A 21148-nucleotide genomic window follows, 5' to 3' on the forward strand; every position below is an offset into this window, starting at 1 on the left:
CAGCTTAGGCCTATCTAACTATGAGAATAAAACTTAGGGATCAGTTTGGTCTTTAACATTACAAATAATGCTATTCCCTAAGGTTAGTAATGCATACACATTGAATTGGGTTAACAGGAAACGATATTTTAAGAACATTTGGCTCCAGTAAATTTTCCTATTGCTTGTAAATATTTCCTACATGGATCCAGAGATTTATCATTTGATAGGAAGATAATTTAACAACTAAATGGGAATCACTATTTTATGTAAGGAGAAATCAGTATTTGGGAAAAGAAAGTCCTTATCTAAAACACCGACGTGACCTTCATACAATGTAATACTACTCTGCAATAAAAAGGAACAAACAGAGCACAGGCCGGTGGCTTCCATCGAAAATGCCGGCGCTGCCTGTGTCCCGCATTACCAGAAGAGGCTTCTTGTGGATAGTCTCAGGGGCGCCACGCAGAGAATTTTGGTCTCGATCCAGAAAGGAGAAAGAGCCAGTGGTAGCTGAGACAGTAGAAAAGGTAAAAAAGGAACCTATCCTGGTGTGTCCACCCTTACGAAGCCGAACATACATAGCACCTGAAGATCTCCAGAGTCGTTTGGAATCTTATGTTAAAGAAGTTTTTGGTTCAACTCTGCCTAGTAATTGGCAGGATATCTCCCTGGAAGATGGTCGTCTGAAGTTCAATCTCTTAGCACATTTAGCTGATGACTTGGGCCATGCAGTCCCTAACTCCAGGCTTCACCAGATGTGCAGGGTCAGAGATGTTCTTGATTTCTATAATGTCCCTGTTCAAGATAGATCTAAATTTGATGAACTTAATGCCAGTAATCTGCCTCCTAATTTGAAAATCACTTGGAGTTATTGAGCAGAAGGGGAGCACATTGAAATCATTTTCCCCTTGAGGAAGGGGGTTGCTTATTAGACCTCTTAGTATATAAAATGCCATTTTGAACTATTCTCTAAACCACTTTTTCTGTAGAAGAATACATCATCTCTTTTTTTGTCTCATATCATGAATCAACAAAGAAATAACAGGATTTTTTATCTTCACATTTGCCAAAGCCATTTTTTTAAATGGAATCGAGTCATTAATAATTTATGAAAAATTTCTTCTTGAGAAAACACTGAAATTAACTTGATCTTAATACAGAAGGACATTACAAGTTTAGACCCTTCATTGGCATAAAGTAATAGTTGCATGAAAATGTTTTAATTCTGTTAGGACTCTAAAATCCAAGATAGAATTATTATATCTAGCACATATACAATTAAAGAAACTTGTATTAGATTAAGTATTTATAAGAGAAACATAAACATCTGTATTGTTTATTACTGTCCATTCTGGATTAATTTCTTTTAGAATTAAAGTAGATTTATTAAAAAAAAAAGGAACAAACAATTGACATCTATTGATATTGATATATTAACATCTTAAATGGATCTCAAGGACATTAGTCTGGGTGAAAAAAACTGATCCCAAAGGTTACTTACATACTATATGATTCCATTTATACAACATTTTTGAAATAACATAAGTGTAGCCCTGAAGAACAGATTAGTGATTGCCAGAGAATAAGGAAGAGGAAGAGGAGTTGGTTCATCTATAAAAGTGTAGTATTATAAAGGGATAACACTATAAAAGGGTAACACACATGCACACAAAACCAGTGCATGTAAAAAATTGTGAAATCTGAGTAAGGCCTGTAGTCAATAATACTTTATAGATGTCAATTTCCTGGTTTTGATATTGTACTACAGTTATATAAGATGTTACCATTGAGGAAAGCTGGGTGACGGGTACATTACTATATTTGCAATTTCCTGTAAGTCTATCTTTTTTTAAAAAAAAAAAAAATCAAACAGAAGAAATACAAACTCATTATTTTCATTATTGGGGGGAAATACACTAACTAAATATGGCTTTATATGTTACTTCCTTTAACTTTCCAACTCTCTGAAATAAATGTTATGAACTCTATTTTATATTTATCAAAATTGGGGCTTCGGTTAAGTAATTTGTCAAAGGCACAACTGCTGGTAGAGCAGGGTTTGAATCCAGAACAAGTTAACCGACACTCATGGGTCTTTTGGTTGCATCCTGATTGGTCTTATTTAAATGACACTGTTATTTCCTGTAAGCTATGCTCTTTAACAAAAGTTAGAGGACTTTACAGTTGCCATTTTCTATTCAAAAAAATTAATCAGACTCAAATTCCTGTGGAGGAAATGAGTAATCAGCTGTAGAAGGAAGTATAAATGTAAGAGCACCCTATAGAATAACAATCATTAAGGCAAATTTTAAAGCATTTTTTAAAATGGAGGAAAAATAGGTTAACATTACTGCTATAACATGTTAGCCGTGATGTTTGAAAACTACTACACAATCTCAGATTCAGTAAAATTCTTGCAAATCCTGTCTCTTGGGCAGCACTTTAATATTGTATCTGATTTCTCAGCATTTCCAGCTCCAAGAATTTGCAATACTTTGCCAAGAACCCTAAGAAAGGAGAGCCACTTAAAATGCATCAACGATGATGACAGCTGAGAGGTGGCTCACAAGACCTTTTATAGTAAGCACAAAACTAGAGAGATGTAATGAGTCTTAGAATTTATCCAACCAGCCAATGTAACTAGAGTTGGTTACCAAGTTCCCCTAGCTTCTTCCACCACATTCAAAAAAAGGACTGCAGAGAAACTTATCACCTCTTGAGCAATTTCATTCCTCCATAAATATGTAGGCACTATAAAGTACGCACTTCTCCAGTTAGCCAGGCCTTTTTCTACCCTTTCTTAACCCTCGGGTCACATTTGACATTAAGTACGCTTCCAGATTTATCTGCCTTGGGGAGATTTTGTTACCAGATGGTAACATTCTGTCTCTAAGTAAAGAATCTTAAGTTCCTCAAACTGTTGATGTACTGATCAATGTACAACCTGAAGATATTAAATATGATGAATTTAAGATTGCACGAAGTTCTACAGACTGTATTGCACAAATACGTCATTAAAGTGGATGATGTAATCTGTAATCAATGATTGTAACTTCAGTCTTATACCCACCAATGAAAAGAGGGCAACTCTGACATAAGGATATCCCCATCCTTCTTCTAAACTTTCCTATTAAAACCTTTCACCTGTGACAGACTCCGGAACAAGCCCAACTCTGTTGATCACTACATCTGGTTTTCAGTAAACCCTTATCAAATTATGCCTCAACAGCCTTAATTTTAGGGAGCACAAAGCGACCTTGCCCTTGCCTCCAAGATACAAAAACGTCGTAAATCTCAATCCTTCCCGTTTATGCCCGGCGCACGAAAGCACCAGGATCACACAATTCCTAGTCTAGAGCATGCGCTTTGCTCTTCACTAGCACAACCACCAAAATCTAACCACTGGGGCTTCCCAAGCCGCACTGAATAGTCTCGACCGCCTGCGCAAGCCTGGCGCCGCCCGCCGTCACGTGGCCACTCGCGCCCAATGACAGAGGCCCACGCTTTCCAGACGGCCGCATGCGCTCACAGAGCCAGAGTTCGCGGAGCGCTCCGCCCCGGCCGCACGGTGCGCCGCTGTTAAGCCTCCCCGAAGGCCCCGGCGGCCAGAATTGCAGGTTCCCAGCAAGCGTTGTTTCCGAACTCCGCCTCGGGAGCCTGTCCTGATTGGCTTTCTATGGAGGCGGGGAAGGGATCTATTTGAGACTGGGACCACTTCCTGAAGCGCGGGGCAGGAAGTTATTCGGTACTTCTGGAGTCCTGTGAAGAAAGTGCTCTCTGCCGCATTGGTGGCGGCAAGAGCTGGAGGTGGTTGAGGAGGTGGGCCGGTCGGTCTCTCAAGGAGCTGATTTCCACCGCAGCACCACGGCCCCCTCCTCCAGCTTCGAGCCCAGCGCGGCTGCCCGGGGGGCTCCTGCAGGCTCCTTGTCGCCGCTACAAGGGGCACCTACCGAGGCATCGCCTGGGCCTCCAGCCAGAGGACTGGCTCCAGGCTTCAGCACTTTGGGCTGCAGTAAGAAGTGCCCTTATCGCCCTTCTTGCCTCCCTCCCTGAGCCACCGAAACCCTGGTCCAGAGCGACAGCCTTGGACCTGGGACTAGAGGAAGCCAAAACGCTCAGCCCCGGTCCCCCACAGACGGGGCTCTGCATTGTCTCTGATATGTCACCCACCGTCTCCCATAAGGACAACAGTCGGCAACGGCGGCCAGGGACTTTCAACCACTCTCTGGATTTGAAGAGCGGTCCTCTGCCGCCGGGCAGCTGGGATGACACTCATCCGGACTTTGTGGGCGGGGAAGGGGACAGAGAAGCTCTTCTGAGGGATACCGGCACTGGTGACTTCTCAAAAACCCCACGGAGCTTCCGAGCCGAACTAAGCAGTATTTTGCTACTGCTCTTTCTTTACGTGCTTCAGGGCATTCCCTTGGGCTTGGCGGGAAGCATCCCATTCATTTTGCAAAGCAAAAATGTTAGCTATACAGACCAAGCTTTCTTCAGTTTTGTCTTTTGGCCCTTCAGTCTGAAATTGCTCTGGGCCCCGTTGGTTGATGCGGTTTACTTTAAGAACTTTGGTCGTCGCAAATCTTGGCTTGTCCCTACACAGTATATACTAGGACTCTTCATGATATATTTATCCACTCAAGTGGACCTTTTGCTCGGGAATACCGATGGCAGAACACCTGATGTGGTTGCTCTCACTATGACATTCTTTTTGTTTGAATTCCTGGCTGCCACTCAGGACATCGCTGTGGATGGTTGGGCGTTAACTATGTTATCACGGGAAAACGTGGGTTATGCTTCTACCTGCAATTCGGTGGGCCAAACAGCAGGCTACTTTTTGGGCAATGTTTTGTTTTTGGCCCTTGAATCGGCCGACTTTTGTAACAAATATTTGCGGTTTCAGCCTCAACCCAGGGGAATCGTTACTCTTTCAGGTAGTATATTTAAACTACTATGCTGTTAGGTTTGTTTTACGTTTATGAATCCTTTTGACAGAGTGTGTGACGTTTGAGGGAAGTTCATTATTTAATTTACTGGAAATCATTTTATGGGAGATGACTGAAGGTAGGTTTTCTGTTTTGTTAAAATGGGCTTCTTTGAAGTGTATTAAAACCAGGATGAATGACATTAGAGCAATCATAATTGATCATTGCTCTTCAGTGAACAGGGAGAGACAACCCATCAAATAACAAAACTGAGTCTAGGAATCTATCGGCACTTGCTTAAGACATAAATGCACATTTTTAAAAAGTCTGGCGCCATATTTTTCTTTTGTTTTCAGTTTTCCTTTTCTCTTGTTGGATTGAGATTTCTAGCTCCAAACTCTGATCCATTTCTACCCCTGTTCTTGTACCAAGAATCCTCATCTAGCCTTCTGGTGAGTGGAACAGGGTTATTCAAATATTCAAACATTATTTAGCCAGGTAAGGGACAAGATATTAAGGGCCTTCTATGAATAAGGCAGAGTCCCACCCCCAAGGAATAGGGAGATGAACATTTTAGGGGAGCTCAGAGTTGCCAGCCATTAACTACTTGTGGGAGTCCAGCTTCACTCTGCAGATAACATTGTACTTTGTTCCATGAAGCGGAGAAATAGCGCACCATAATGCACAACATGAAGTGCAAATGTACTGAGGCAGGAAAGTACAGAAAGGTATGGGATGTTGCCTGTAGTATTCAAAGTGCCTGAGGTAGCCGTTGTGGAACTGGTTGGGAACTGGTGCTGAAAGAATGGTTAGGACCAAATTAGTAATATTTAATTGCTATGGGAACAAGTTTAAAGTTTATAGTGTAAGAAAATGGGTATAAATTCTACTGAATTTCCTCTTTTCTCTGCATGAGTAAAATACACAAAGTTCCTGAGGGCTTTTTAAATGTTTGTTTGTTTTTTTAACTTTCTTAACTAGGAAACAAGTAAAATGACCAGTATTAGTAATAACATCATCAGAAATAAAATAGAACTCTTCATTTGTTAGTGATGATGAATTTAGGTGATTCTGTTTTGAAATTTATGCAGCTAAACTTCCTCTCAGCTTCCATACTAGCTTGAAAATTCCCAGTATGGCCAATGTCAGGGGTATGTGGGTGTTATGATAGGTTGTCACAACTGTACTACCCATGTCCTGGAATCTTATACATTCTCACACATGCCTAACCGCATGTCCACCTCCTCAAACTGCTAGTGAGTTACTGTTATTGATGAAATGATGATCATAGTACTATGATGATCATAGTACTTGGTTGAAAGATAATCGCTTTGTACTTAGGCAGATTTGTCTCTGAATGTTCTGGGGTTCCACTCATGCTCTATGGATAATTCTCTCTGCCTAGAAATACTTTGTGAATGCATACTATGGGGAGCTTGTTGCTTTTTATGTGTCTGCTTTTCATTTTATCCTGGGACTGCTGTTCATATCACCAAGGAGGATTAATGAGATGATGTGTTACTTAAGATGAGAGTCTTAGAGAAATCAAAACATAAGAGGCTATGGAAACTAAATTGCTAATTAGGTAAATTACAGCTTTCTCTCAAGTATAATATAAAAGTGATTGGTTAAAATCATTCTGGAAGAGCTATTATAATTTTATCTGTAGTCCCTTAGCCACAACTGATCCCCAATGGATCAAAATTATGCCATTGGATTTTTGTTTAGACTGACTTGTTATTTTGAATAGCTGTTGTATGGAATTTGAATTTTGTTGTCCATGACATTCTAAAAATAGCTGACTTTATAATTTAACTTTTTATATGTGTAGTGGACTGCTGTTTTTGTTTCAAACATTTTAGTTGAGAGTTAAAGAGTACCTGTGTTTTCATTCTCATTTTTATGACTGCACATACCATTTATAGCCTTGTAATTTCTGTAACTTAATAATAGGATAACCAGTGGTTCTGAGGAATTTAAAGAGTGCAGAAAGAATCATATGAAAGAAATACAGTTGCTTAGGTAATTAAGAGGAGCTAAAAACTGAGGCGATGGTTAGAAAATCAGAGTATTAAAAGGAGGATTTTTTTTCTCTTATATATATTTTTTGAGACAGAATCTCACTTTGTTGCCCGGGCTAGAGTGCCATGGCATCAGCCTAGCTCACAGCAACCTCAAACTCCTGGGCTCAACTGATCCTCCTGCCTCAGCCTCCTGAGTAGGTGGGGCTACGGGCTCAGGCCACCATGCCTGGCTAATTTTTCTGTTTTTAGTAGAGACCGGCTCTCACTCTGGCTCAGGCTGGTCTCCAACTCTTGACCTCAAGTGATCCTCTTGCCTTGGCCTCCCAGAGACCTACAGGATTACAGGCCTAAGCCACCGTGCCTGGCCTTTTTAAAAAAATTCTAATGTATGTTCTGTAGTTAACACTGGTTGGTTTTTTTGTTTTTGTTTTTTTGAGACAGAGTCTCACTCTTTCCCGGGCTAGAGTGCAGTGGTGTCAGCCTAGCTCACAGCAACCTCAAACTCCTAGGCTCAAGCAATCCTTCTGCCTCAGCCACCCGAGTAGCTGGGACTACAGGCATGTGCCACCATGCCTAGCTAATTTTTTCTATATATTTTTAGTTGGCCAATTAATTTCTTTCTATTTTTAGTAGAGATGCTCAGGCAGGTTTCGAACTCCTGACCTTGAGTGATCCGCCTGCCTCAGCCTCCTAAAGTCCTAGGATTACAGGCGTGAGCCACCTTGCCCTGCCAGTTAAGGCTGTTTTGAGTGTTATAGCTGAGTGGAGATGGAATATATTGAGTGGATGGATATTGTAAACAAGTCAACTGAGTTGGTTCAAAACTGTAGGAATTGGAGGGGACAGTGATAATCTGAGAAATCCATGCCTCCAAAGGCAAGGATGCTCCTCAGGCAAGCAGTTGATACTCCGATAAATTGTCTGTGACAGTAGGATCCAGGATTGTCAGATCTTGTGAGTATCCAAGAGAAGGTGGAAGTTCCTTTTTTATTTCCTAATTTTAAAAAACACTTGTTAGGATCACTTAAAATATGTCTTTAACTGGCGCAGTGTCATACGCCTGTAGTCCCATCTACATGGGAAGGCTGAGGCAGGAGGATTGTTTGAGGCCGTAGTGCACTGTGATCAGGTGCCTGTGAAGAGCTACTGCATTCCAGCCTGGGTAACAGCCCCATCTTAAAACATACATCTATGATACAAAACTGTATGGATGGAAAACAGATCTGTAGTTGCTAGGAGTGGTAGGTAAGGAGAAGGTAGATGAATATAAATGGATAGCAAGAGAAAGTTTTGGGGGGTGATGAAACTGTTCTGTATCTTAATTATGGTGGTGGTGGTTTGAAATTTATTCATGTATTAAAATTCATACAACTGAAAACCAAAAAAAAATAAGTTTTACTGCATGACTATTTAAAAGTAAAACTTATTTTAAAATCTTTTAAAAAACCTAATCCATTACCTTAAAAGTTAATCCCTATCATTCAAAGTGTATGATATGAAATCCTTGACTTTAGCTCGCTTTTTGTCTTGACTAGAACAAGTTGTTAAATCTGGTGGGTCTTACATATCAATATAGACAAATGGAATAAATTTGAACTTATTTCAAATGTGGGAGCCCTAGTAATAAATGGAGAAATACTGGGGCTAGTAGATTCACAGGGAATTAAATATTAAAAACCAGAGGCCCACAACCCAGAAGGGAGATCTTAAAAACTTTTTTTTTTTTTTTTCTGAGACAGAGTGCCGTGGAGTCAGCCTAGCTCACAGCAACCTCAAACTCCTGAGCTCAAGCAATCCTGCATCAGCCTCCCAAGTAGCTGGGACGACAGGCATGCACCACCATGCCTGGCTAATTTTTTCTATATATTTTTAGTTGGCCAATTAATTTCTTTCTATTTTTAGTAGAGATAGGGTCTTGCTCTTGCTCAGGCTGGTTTTCACCTCCTGACCTTGAGTAATCCGCCTGCCTCGGCCTCCCAGAGTGCTAGGATTACAGGCATGAGCCACTGTGCCCGGCCCAGCTTTGACATGTTGATCATACATTTATATACCATAATGCTTTTGCAAATAAAATATGTAAATCAAAATTAACCAAAATGAAATGTTAAATATGAAATATTTAGGTATTTTTGGTAATAATGTGTGTTTATAGTGGTTGGTATATCAGACTATGAATGACTCTAGCATCAAAGCAATGTTAATAAATGATAGCCAATAGTCTTACAGTCAGTATTTATGATAATTGTGTTCATAAAACTTCTTAATATATTTCCTGAAAGTTACTAAGCTTTTCTCAGCTGTTGGCATCTTTAATTCTTCTGTACATGTGAGACATGAAAAGCCTTTGAATTGGGACTCTATGAATGACCCATTGTCATTACTTTCTTCTTTTATAGGTACCATTAGTTTTTTCAAAGCACAAAGAAATTAGAAATTATTTTATCTGAAAATATTACTGAAACCTGTTTTAACTATTCTTACTCTTTCTTTTGGTGTTGGTATTAAGGAATTTTAATTCTGGATGAAGATTTTGTTCATTAACATTGGGGGACTATACTAAGTAATTAAAAATATTTTTTGCTTAAAGAAATGGAACTCATAGTATAGTATAGTATAGTAGTATGTAACTGTAAAACTATTAATCTTCACTTAATACCTATATAAAGACCATCAATTGGAAATTCTGGTGGCAGCTTCTGGTGGCAGTATTACTTCTGCTGAAGTAATACAGTTTTTTTTCAGAGCTGCTTATACAACTGATTTAAACCAAATGAACAAAAACTTGCTCAATGAGAATGATATTATATATGAAATCTGTAAACATGTTATTATTCATGTCATTTTACAGATGAAATTAAGAATGCAAAAATAAGGACATTAGCCCCACTTATGGGAAAAATGTTAAATGTTATTCATGCCTTTTGAACCAGATTCCAAAGTGCTAGAAATCATGTTATGGTGTTACTTTGATAAAGTTTAATCATAGACTTTTACATATGTATTTTATGTTTCTCTTCAGATTATCTAACATTAATTAGAAATTTCCCATGGTAGAGAAAAGAATTTATCCCAGAATCAAATTTTCCATGTGTGTTTAAAACTTTTTAGCTTTTTTGATTTGCATAATTTGAATAGCAGAGCCTTAGTTTTTGGTTAGGCTTTTAGAGACTAGGCAATTCTAGGAGATTATTCAATATTAATTTTTTTAAAAAAAAATATGTAAGCAGTGTGAAATAATGGAAAAAGTATAAGACTACTATTTAGGAGACTGAGATCCAAGTTCTGTCTCTGCCTCTTAAGAGTTTTACCTTTGGCAAAGATTTAAGTATTCTGATTTCCTTTTTTTTTTTTAGACAGAGTTTCACTCTGTTGCCTGAACTAGAGTGCTATGGCATCAGCTTAGCTCACAGCAACCTTAAACTCCTGGGCTCAAGCGATCCTCCTGCCTCAGCCTCCTAAGTAGCTGGGACTACGGGCATGCATCACCATGCCCGGCTAATTTTTTCTATATATTTTTAGTTGTACAGCTAATTTCTTTCTCTGTTTTTAGTAGAGACAGGGTCTCGCTCTTGCTCAGGCTGGTCTTGAAATCCTGAGCTCAAATGATCCACCTGCCTCGGCCTCCCAGAGTGCTAGGATTACAGACGTGAGCCACCACGCCCAGCCAGTATTCTAATTTCTTTTCCTCATCTGTGCATAGTAATAACACCTGCTTTGCCTATCTAACATGTTTGCTATGAGAATCAAACAACATAACATATAAGAAAGGAGCATTTAAGTACTAAGGTGACAAATAATGCTGTATGCCTCCATCATAAATAAGGTTCAAGCTGTAGTGATCACCTTTAGCTAGCATAGCAGCAGGAGCAAGATTCAATCTAAGGAACAACACTGATGGGAGAATGCTCCAGTTGTTTTTGAAAAGAGGACTAGGATCCTTGAACAGTTAGTTATGCTACATAAGCAATAAAATAAAAAGTAAACACATCTAAAAATGACTACAGTTCTAGAATGCTAGTGCTAGAAAGCTTCTTTAGGATTTTCTTACGAAGTCCTCTTATTTTACAGATGAAGAAACTGAGATAGGGTTATCCAATAAGTTTTTGTAGTGGCAAACTAAAATGTAGTTCTCAGGGTGGTTAATGAGATACAGAGTTTGATATTAGTTGTACTTATAAGGCATCAAATCACCATTTTACTACTGACTTAGAATGTAATCATGGGCAACTTATTCTCTAATCCTCAGTTTTTAATCTATTAATATAAATTGGGGCTAGTGATAACCTTATCTATGGGGCTGTTTTAGTAAAAGAGATGATATATGTAAAATGCTTAGTACATTTATGGCACATAGTATGCCCTCAGTAAATGGTGCTTCTTATTACTGTTATTTTTAGCTGTTAAGCAGAATCTTCCAGACCAATTCACTCCTTCCACTAAATTTGTTCAAGGTAATAGTTAATGGACCAGTTATCTTTCACTGAAACAACCCAGGCAGTACTCATCATGTGTCCCCATTCTGCAGCTACAAGGATGAGCAAATTGCTTCTGTATCACAATATTGAAAAGAGAAAGTTATCTTTAAACAGATTAAAAACATTAGAAAGTTTAAAATACAAAGTGGAAAATCTGATGTAAATAATCATCTGTTGTCTAAGTTGTCATAATAACTGAAATGCCCTTGGGTATGTAAGAAGTATAACTTATAGATCTTCTGGAATATGAAAATCATCTCCCGCCCATAGCGCTTTCCTTGAATAAAATGACACGATAGGCTTTTGTTTCATTCAACTTAATTGTACACTAAATGTCTATAACCCCTTTTTTCCCCTTGTTAAGGGTCAGTATGAAAAAGCATGTAATACTTTCAATGCCTTTTCATATTGAAAGTGTCACTGTATTTTGTATCTATGTATGTTTAAGAGTCAAGATTGTATCTGGAGGCTTTGTTGGGACAAAAAATAAGTCAAGATTGTTCATCTGCTGTGCCTGGTACAGTGCCTTAAACATAATAAACAGGCCTCTAAATATTGATTTTTTTAAAAAATAGATTTTAGTTCACAATTATTGTATATAGAATTATTTAGTATCAATGAAGTTATGTCATTTCAAAAGTTAATTATAGATTTAAAACATTCTTAATTTCAGATTTCCTTTTTTTCTGGGGAACTATATTTTTAATAACAACAACCTTAGTTGCTCTTCTGAAAAAAGAAAACAAAGAAATATCAGTAGTAAAAGAAGAAACACAAGGGATCACAGATACTTATAAGCTGCTTTTTGCAATTATAAAAATGCCAGCAGTTCTGACATTTTGCCTTCTGATTCTAACTGCAAAGGTAAGATATTTATACATCAAATTTACCATTTTGTTATAAGTCCCAATATCATGTAATACTTTCAATGCCTTTTCCTACCATAGGTTCCTTTCCACTAACATTAGAATTTAACAATGGAAAACAATGTTTTCTGTTCATTAATGTATTTGAAAAGATACGATGATACCAAATATAATTTTAAAGTAAGCTTATTCTTGAAAAGAATTGTGTCAATTTGAAGAACTACTAATAAATGAACTTTTATTAAATTAATGGTATTAATGCTTAGAATGGAAATGAATACCTTGAAAAACCAGTAGCTCTCTACTGTTATAATGAGTATATATTTAATGTTGGGGTAATAAAATTATTTTCTTAGAATGTGGTTTACATAGATATATATGAGTATTAGAAGTCTCGTTAAAAATCCATTGAATTATTTTTTTAAATACTGAAAGGAAAATTATGCTATAAGAAAAATGGGGATTACTGTTGAATATTATTCTGTATTAAGATGTCTTAATTTATAGTTCTAAAACATTTTTAAAATGTTATCCTAGAATAAAGGTAAATATATTTTGTTATAATGAGATATTGCTAGTGTTGGAGTTAATATTCCTAAAATCTAGAATCTTATAGGATTTTCATTTTATACATTTAAATCTATCTACATAACAGTTTGTAGTTATCTTTTGACAGTTCTGGAGGAAATATAATAGCCTCATGGTTTTCATTTTATATAATCAGCTTTTCCACCTCTTAATAATAGGAAGGGAAAGTTCAGAAAATGTTGAAAGTTTCAAGGAACATAATATTTTCTAATTATATCATTTAGAAGTAAACATTATTGGAATTTTTGGTATGTTTCTTCAAGCCCTCCTTTTTTCCTATATATGTATGTGTGTATATACATACTTCATTTATTTACACATGTACTTTATTTATTTATTTTTGAGACAGAGTCTCTGTTGCCCGGGCTAGAGTGCCAAGGCGTCAGCCTAACTCACAGCAACCTCAAACTCCTGGGCTCAAGCAATCCTTCTGCCTCAGCCTCTCAAGTAGCTGGGACTATAGGCATGTGCCACCATGCCAGGCTAATTTTTTCTATATATTTTTAGTTGGCCAATTAATTTCTTTCTATTTTTAGTAGAGACAGGGTCTTGCTCTTGCTCAGACTGGTGTCGAACTCCTGACCTCAAGCGATCCGCCCGCCTTGGCCTTCCAGAGTGCTAGGATTACAGGTGTGAGCCACTGTGCCTGGCCTACACATATACTTTAAAAGTAGAATTGGATCATACTGTATATAATTTTTTATCTTGTTTTTGTCTTATTATCCCAAACATATTTCTATAGTATTAAATAATATTTGAAAGCATACTTTTTAATAGTTAAATAATATAGTCATAGTGTGTAAATTTGCCATAATCTATGTAGTCATTTTGTTATTGTATATTGAATTTGCTTATGTTCTTTAATTATAAAGATGCACAAGTGATAAGTCTTTCTTTGGTGTTCTGAGTATTTCCTTCCATTTTTTTTTTTTTTTTTTTTTTTGAGACAGTCTTTCTCTGTTGCCTGGGCTAGAGTGCCGTAGCATCAGCCTAGCTCGCAGCAATCTCAAACTCCTGGGCTCAAGCAATCCTTCTGGCTCAACCTCCTGAGTAGCTGGGACTACAGGCATGCACCACCATGCCCTACTAATTTTTTCTATGTATTTTTAGTTGTCCAACTAATTTCTTTCTATATTTTTAGTAGACATGAGGGTCTTGCTCTTGCTCAGGCTGGTCTTGAACTCCTGAGCTCAAACAATCTGCCCACCTTGTCCTCCCAGAGTGCTAGGATTACAGGCATGAGCCACTGCCGCCCAGCCAATATATGTATATATATGTATATATATATATTTTAGAGGCAATATCTCACTCTGTCATCCAGACTGAAATGCAGTGGCATGGTCATAGCTCACTGTAACCTCTAATTTATGGGTTCAAGCAATCTTCCTACCTCAGCCTCCTGGAGTCGTTGGGACTACAGAAGCACACCATACCTGGCTAAATTTTCATTTTTTTGTAGAGACAAGACATTGCTTTGTTGCCCAAACACCAGGCCTCAAGTGGCCCTCCCACCTCAGCTCCCCAAAGTGTTGGGATTATAGGCGCGAGCCACTGTGCCTGGCCTATAATATGTACTCTTATGTTTGATGCATGTACTCTTTTCACTCAACATTATATGTGTGTGATTTACCCATGTTATTATCTATAGCAAGCAGTTTATTTCATTGATGTATAATATTCCATTTTACAAATATACCATAATTTATCCATTCTAGCCACAGATTGTTTAGAGTTATTATTGAATAGTAGCATTTCTGCTAAACAGTTTTCCAAAGTGGTCGTTTTCCAGTTTTCCCTACCACAAGCAGTAGTAGGGTTCTAATTACTTCACATCCTTGAAAACACACATATATTGTCATTTTAATTTCAGCCTTTCTGATGGGTGTGTAATGGCACCTTATTATGGTTATAATTTGAATTTTCCTGAAGATGAAAGAAATTCAGCATCATTTCATATGTTTATTGGCCATTTGAATATCCAGAGTTTCCCTTTTCTTTAAATTTGTAAAACTTTTGTTTTTCATACATTCTGGATTGTTTTCTTATATATACATATTACAAATATCTCCTACTGTGTAACTTTTAAGACAGTAAATTATGAAGTCAATTTATGTATCTCATTTTTACAAAAAGAATTGATAAAATGTAAGTGAAATTCTTTTCTGGACTTAAGTGAAATATATTTGACCTTTAATTTTTTGTGGTGAAATTTGCTCTTTGGCTACATTCCGAGAAGTTAAAGTATGTACTATTTATCATTTCTTTTAAAAAATTTTGTGATACAGTTTCACACATTTTATAGATTTATTACTAGAAAGAACTATGTCCTTTGTGTCCTTTGTCCAGATTCTCTAATTGTTAACATTTAGCTCTACTTTCTTTATTCTGTATGTTTGTTCTTTCTATATATATCTCTATTATATATTTCTTCTGAAATATTTGAGAGTAATTTGTACATATGCGTGGCAAGGATGCTTCATTTTAACCATACTTACTATATTTAGGGTTAATTGAAGATTTAAGATCTTTTAAACTTAAATCATACAAATCAGTAAGTTTGGATTTTTGACACTGTTTATTATAACAGATTGGACTCTTTTGAAGTGGAAATTTAGTTGTACTTAGAGCCATCTACATTTCCTACAAGTACTGAATTTTTCAGTTGTTTTCACTAAATATTGTTAGTACACCATAGGGCAATGTGGGTCTTCTATAACTTGATTGTTATACCAGCTATAATAGTATGATACTTGTAACTGTCATGGGTCAGTAATGAAATTGAGGCTTTTGAGGAACTTACATATGCCTGAAGGAAAATATTTCATAAGTCACAAATTAAAATACTTTTTTGTTTTTATATTGCAGATTGGTTTTTCAGCAGCAGATGCAGTAACAGGACTGAAATTGGTAGAAGAGGGAGTACCCAAAGAACATTTAGCCTTATTGGCAGTTCCAATGGTTCCTTTGCAGATAATATTGCCTCTGATTATCAGCAAATACACTGCAGGTCCCCAGCCACTAAACATATTTTACAAAGCCATGCCCTACAGGTAAAAATGAAATAAAACCTTACTAAGTAAGAAAGGTTAAAATGAGGAACATTCATCAGTATCACTAATATCTGAGTATAGAGTATATATGAAAAAAGTCTTGAAAAGCAGCTTTAATTTCAATGTCATTTGTATGTACTTTTATATCTTTTTAACCTCGTAACAGGCTTTAGATACAGGTTTCTTTCATATGGTGGGTATACAGATTTCTGTTTTTGTTGTTGCTTAACCTAAAAGGGAAGTCAACTTAATGTTCCTTTCTTTTCCTACAGGTTATTGCTTGGATTAGAATATGCCCTACTTGTTTGGTGGACTCCTAAAGTAGAACATCAAGGGGGATTCCCTATATATTACTATATCTTAGTGCTGCTGAGTTATGCATTACATCAGGTAAGCTTGCTGTGGTTTTCTTAGGAAGTAAACTATTTTGTGTAAAATAAAAAGGAAAATTTTCTATAGTTACCTTAAAATAATGTTAATATATTTTAAGATGTAAGCATGAATCTGACAATGAAGAAATTATTTGATGGTGAACTTTAAATCTTATGGTTTTTGATTTAATGAGTTCTGTTCTCTTTCTCTGAAAAGGAGAGCTCCTTACTCATTTGTTCATTTTTTAAAATTCATTCAATAATTATTCGTTACATTTCAGAATTGATTCCAAACCCACCTATTTCTACTCTTGCTAAGCATCCCTCAGTTTATTCCTAGATTTGGGTTCTTTGTTTCTTCTTTCTGAAAGTACTGAGAAATAATGATGGCTACTGGATTAGAGGTCCCAGGTTTCTGGCTTAACTTCCATATTAAGATTATGATGTACTCTGATTTTGAAAGCTGTGTGGTAAGCTGCTATTTCTTTCTTTGTTAAATATATTTATAATCTCTAGAAAAAGTAATTCCTTCTTTACTCTAGCCTCACATAAGCTGCTCTTGGAGAATGAGGTTTTTTGTTCTCACAGCAAGTGACTCAAGTAAATGGCAGTGACCCAGCAGTAACCTTTGAAACTTGACAGTTTTTGCTAATGCACCTTTCAGAGTCACTTTGGATTTTTTTGTCCAACATACTCTAAACCCTTTGAAAGTTATATTTACTAACTTTTACTTAGTTTTTAACTGAAACCTGAAAATATGACTTCCTGGTAACCTCAGAGAATTCCATAATGGATCATGTCTGACTAAACTGTATGTTTATAAAATCATTGAGGCCAGGCTGTCAAATTTTTTTCTGTTTTGCACATGTTTGGTTAATACTAGGCACATAACTGAAGTTAAAAGAAGTGCTTTAGCTTATTCAGTGCTTTACTGTCTGTCTGTATGATGTTATAGTCCAAAAATTACTTGTTTGGCTTTGGATTTTATTTGAGAATTTGCTAAAGTATAGTCAGTGAAATTCAGACAACCAGATGCTTTTTGGGAAAAAAGGGTACAAGGCTAAGTAAATTTGAGAAATAATGCATAACATAACTCCTCTATAAGTAGCATCTAATCATTCCTTCAACAAATATTAAGTGAACACCTATTCCTTGCCAGAAACCATTCTGAGTACTGAAATATAACTGAATAAATCATACCAAAATCCGTGCCCTCATGGAGTTTATATCCTAAATATTTTCAGAAGGCCTGCAGTGAAAAGAACCTTTTAAATTTTGTATGATCTAACATCTCTCAGTCTTAATTGACTTTGTAACTCTTCTTTGTATGAACACCCCATGGAACAATATTCAAAGGAATACTGTTTTGGAAACATGGTTTGTATGCATTTTCCTAAATAAAGAGTTAATTTTTTCCTCTTAAGCATTTCTCTTCAGTTTGTCACATAAATTTTGGACTATTATTTTTCTTGTGTATATATAGGAGAAAAATATAATTTTATATTCATATTTCTTTGAATATTTTGGGTGTTTAAATGTATAATAGGTATATACATATGTATACAGTATATGATACTAACGATGTTTTACGTTTTCCCTGTAGGTTACGTTGTACAGTATGTATGTTTCTATAATGGCTTTCAATGCAAAAGTTAGTGATCCACTTATTGGAGGAACATACATGACCCTTTTAAATACTGTGTCCAACCTAGGGGGAAACTGGCCTTCTACAGTAGCTCTTTGGCTGGTGGATCCCCTCACAGTGAAAGAGTGTGTAGGAGCATCAAACCAGAATTGTCGAACACCTGATTCTGTTGAGGTAAGTATGTTTTAATTTTAGATAACATTATGCTAATATTAAGATATTAGAACCAGGCTTGATGGCTCATGCCTATAATCACAGCCATTTGGGCTGTGGCAGGAGGATCACTTGAGCCCAGGGGTTCAAGGCTGCAGTGAGCTATGATTGTGCCACTGCACTTCAGCTTGGGTGACAGGAGACCTTGTCTTTTAAAATAAAATAAAAACAAGGCCGGGCGCGGTGGCTCACGCCTGTAATCCTAGCACTCTGGGAGGCCGAGGCGGGCGGATTGCTTGAGGTCAGGAGTTCGAAACCAGCCTGAGCGAGACCCCGTCTCTACTAAAAATAGAAAGAAATTAATTGACCAACTAAAAATATATATACAAAAAATTAGCCGGGCATGGTGGCACATGCCTGTAGTCCCAGCTACTTGGGAGGCTGAGGCAGGAGGATCGCTTGAGCCCAGGAGTTTGAGGTTGCTGTGAGCTAGGCTGACGCCACGGCACTCACTCTAGCCTGGGCAACAAAGTGAGACTCTGTCTCAAAAAAAAATAAATAAATAAAAATAAAATAAAATAAAAACAAAAACTGGAAAGGGTCTTAACTTCCTTATTGGAACTCCTGACCTTGAGCAATCAGCTCACCTCGGCCTCCCAGAGTGGTAGGATTACAGGCGTGAGCCATGGGGCACGGCCTAACTTCCTTATTTTGCCTCTAGAAATACTATAGCTTTTCTTAATATCATAACTGTCCATAGTTTCTAGTGTATAAATATACTTATATTTTTTCTTTCCTATCATAACTGGGGGTGATAACACATTCAAATCAGCAAGACTAGCTCACTTTATTTATTTATTTTTTTTTTGAGACAGAGTTTTGCTTTTTTGCCCAGGCTAGAGTGAGTGCCATGGCGTCAGCCTAGCTCACAGCAACCTCAAACTGCTGGGCTCAAGCAATCCTTCTGCCTCAGCCTCCCGAGTAGCTGGGACTACAAGCATGCACCACCATGCCTGGCTGATTTTTTCTATGTATATTAGTTGGCCAATTAATTTCTTTCTATTTATAGTAGAGACGGGTCTCGCTCTTGCTTAGGCTGGTTTTGAACTCATGACCTCTAGCAATCTGCCTGCCTCGGCCTCCCAGAGTGCTAGGATTACAGGCGTGAGCCATCACGCCTGGCCATGACTAGCTCACTTTAAAGGTGCTTCTCAGCAATGGAAAGGCAATCTCTCCCCCACCTTGAGGAATCACTGTCCTACACAGTAGGCACTAGATAAATGCATAATTAATAGCTAAGTTTTTTAATGTTGGAAAAGGGGAACTTCCATTGGCTATTCATACAACAATTATAGCTAAAACTGAATGGTGAATAGTTTATTATTTCAAAGTAATATTATTCTTTTCTAGAGTATATTCATTCTAAATTTCTTCACATTTTCAAATATGAAGAGCTGCATCTTGTTTACAGCAAGAGCTAAAAATTTTTAATCTTGTTAGTGGCATTAGAGAGATTAACATATTTTGCCATTTGAATTAATTGAAATATTGAAATGTTATGTGGGTATCTATGCCCACAAGTATTGTTAACAGTACCTGTCATTGAGCTGTGTTTAAATTTGGGGTACAATATATTAAATGGAAAAGAGCTCGATAGTCAGGTACTAACTATAACTAGTCTGACCTTGTTGGCAGTTAAAATCTTATTTTGAATTGTAAATTGGTTAAATTTTATGTGGAATTTGTTGAGAACAGAATGTAGACTAGTGAAATGTCATTTTAGTTATTTTTCTGATCATAACCACATTGTACAAATGAATCTGTGTTTAAAAGACTAAGAAAATATATTTTGATTAATCCTTTAAATTATAAAGTAGAAACATGGTAATTGCTGGATATTTTCATTTTGTAATTGTAGGATATTATAATTTTCTTTTTACAGCTTTGCAAAAAACTTGGTGGCTCATGTGTTACAGCACTGGATGGTTATTATGTGGAGTCAGTTATTTGTGTTTTTATTGGATTTGGTTGGTGGTTCTTTCTTGGTCCAAAATTTAAAAAGTTACAGGATGAAGAACCATCTTCATGGAAGTGCAAAAGGAGTAATTAATGCATATACTACTGGACATTCTAGAAAGGTAATTGTAGTTTAGTTTTAATTCAGAGAGCTACGAAAATCAGTGTATAGGGTATAAAATATTATTTTAAACAAGGAAATTATTAATATGAAATGCCAAATGGTTGAAAGATAGAGACCTCTCTGTATATTTGATCTTGCTTTTCCTTGCCGTGTCAATGTATTTAAAGTTTACTTAAGTCAGGAAATCAGTTCTAAAACAACTTTTTTGGCTTTATTATTTGATTTGTATCTATTTTATTAGTTCTAAAACAAATTTTTTGGCCTTGTTATTTGATTTATTTCTTTTTAATTTACTGACCAAAGCATGTTTTAAGCTGCAGTGTAGTAGTCATGGGTGGTAACCATGCCCATAAGTATTGTTACCAGTACCTATCATTGAGCTGTGTTTAAATTTGGGGTACAATATATTAAATGGAAAAGAGCTTGATAGTCAGGTACTAACTATATCTAGTCTGACCTTGTTGGCAGTTAAAATCTTATTTTGAATTGTAAATTGGTTAAATTTTATGTGGAATTTGCTGAGAAGAGAATATAGACTACTGAAATGTCATTTTAGTTATTTTTCTGATCATAACCACATTGTACAAATGAATCTGTGTTTAAAAGACTATTTTAAATGTATTTCCTGCTTTTGTAAGCATTAGAGATTTATAAGAAGATTATTCAAATTATTTTTTATAAAATGAAAGCTATGGTTTTTTTAATTTATTGATTCCCCCTGCCCCCACCCCACCCCCTCTTTTTGGAAGATATTTTGATTCCTTGTTAACTTTTACCCTAAATTTTATGTATGTTTTTTGTCACAAGTGCTTCCTGGCACACAGACAGCTAATGAGGGGATCAAATTTAGTGTTATATGTATGTTCACAGCAAAGTTTTAAAATAAAAATTAAATGTTATTCTTCAAGCAGTTTTTTTTAATTAACAAG

General features: G+C 36.5%; 1 protein-coding gene and 1 pseudogene across 2 annotated transcripts; both read left to right on the top strand.

Moving 5' to 3' along the window:
- The first annotated feature begins 369 nt into the window (after positions 1-369).
- On the top strand, positions 370-1343 carry LOC105876676 (large ribosomal subunit protein mL50 pseudogene; annotated as a pseudogene).
- Positions 1344-3633: 2290 nt separating this feature from the next.
- On the top strand, positions 3634-21126 carry SLC33A1 (solute carrier family 33 member 1). 2 transcript variants are annotated; one of them, XM_012774358.2, is made up of 6 exons: positions 3640-4916; positions 12080-12270; positions 15726-15910; positions 16183-16300; positions 17885-18100; positions 20022-21126. In XM_012774358.2, the coding sequence occupies exons 1-6, from the start codon at positions 4142-4144 to the stop codon at positions 20187-20189; spliced, it is 1653 nt and encodes a 550-aa protein (XP_012629812.1). In that variant the 5' UTR covers positions 3640-4141; the 3' UTR covers positions 20190-21126. The 2 variants fall into 2 exon arrangements, with proteins under 2 accessions (XP_075860587.1, XP_012629812.1); XM_076004472.1 differs by lacking the exons at positions 12080-12270; positions 16183-16300 and having other exon boundaries at positions 3634-4916.
- Positions 21127-21148: the final 22 nt, after the last annotated feature.

This window comes from Microcebus murinus, chromosome 1 (assembly GCF_040939455.1).
Source record: "Microcebus murinus isolate Inina chromosome 1, M.murinus_Inina_mat1.0, whole genome shotgun sequence".
Taxonomy (NCBI): domain Eukaryota; kingdom Metazoa; phylum Chordata; class Mammalia; order Primates; family Cheirogaleidae; genus Microcebus; species Microcebus murinus.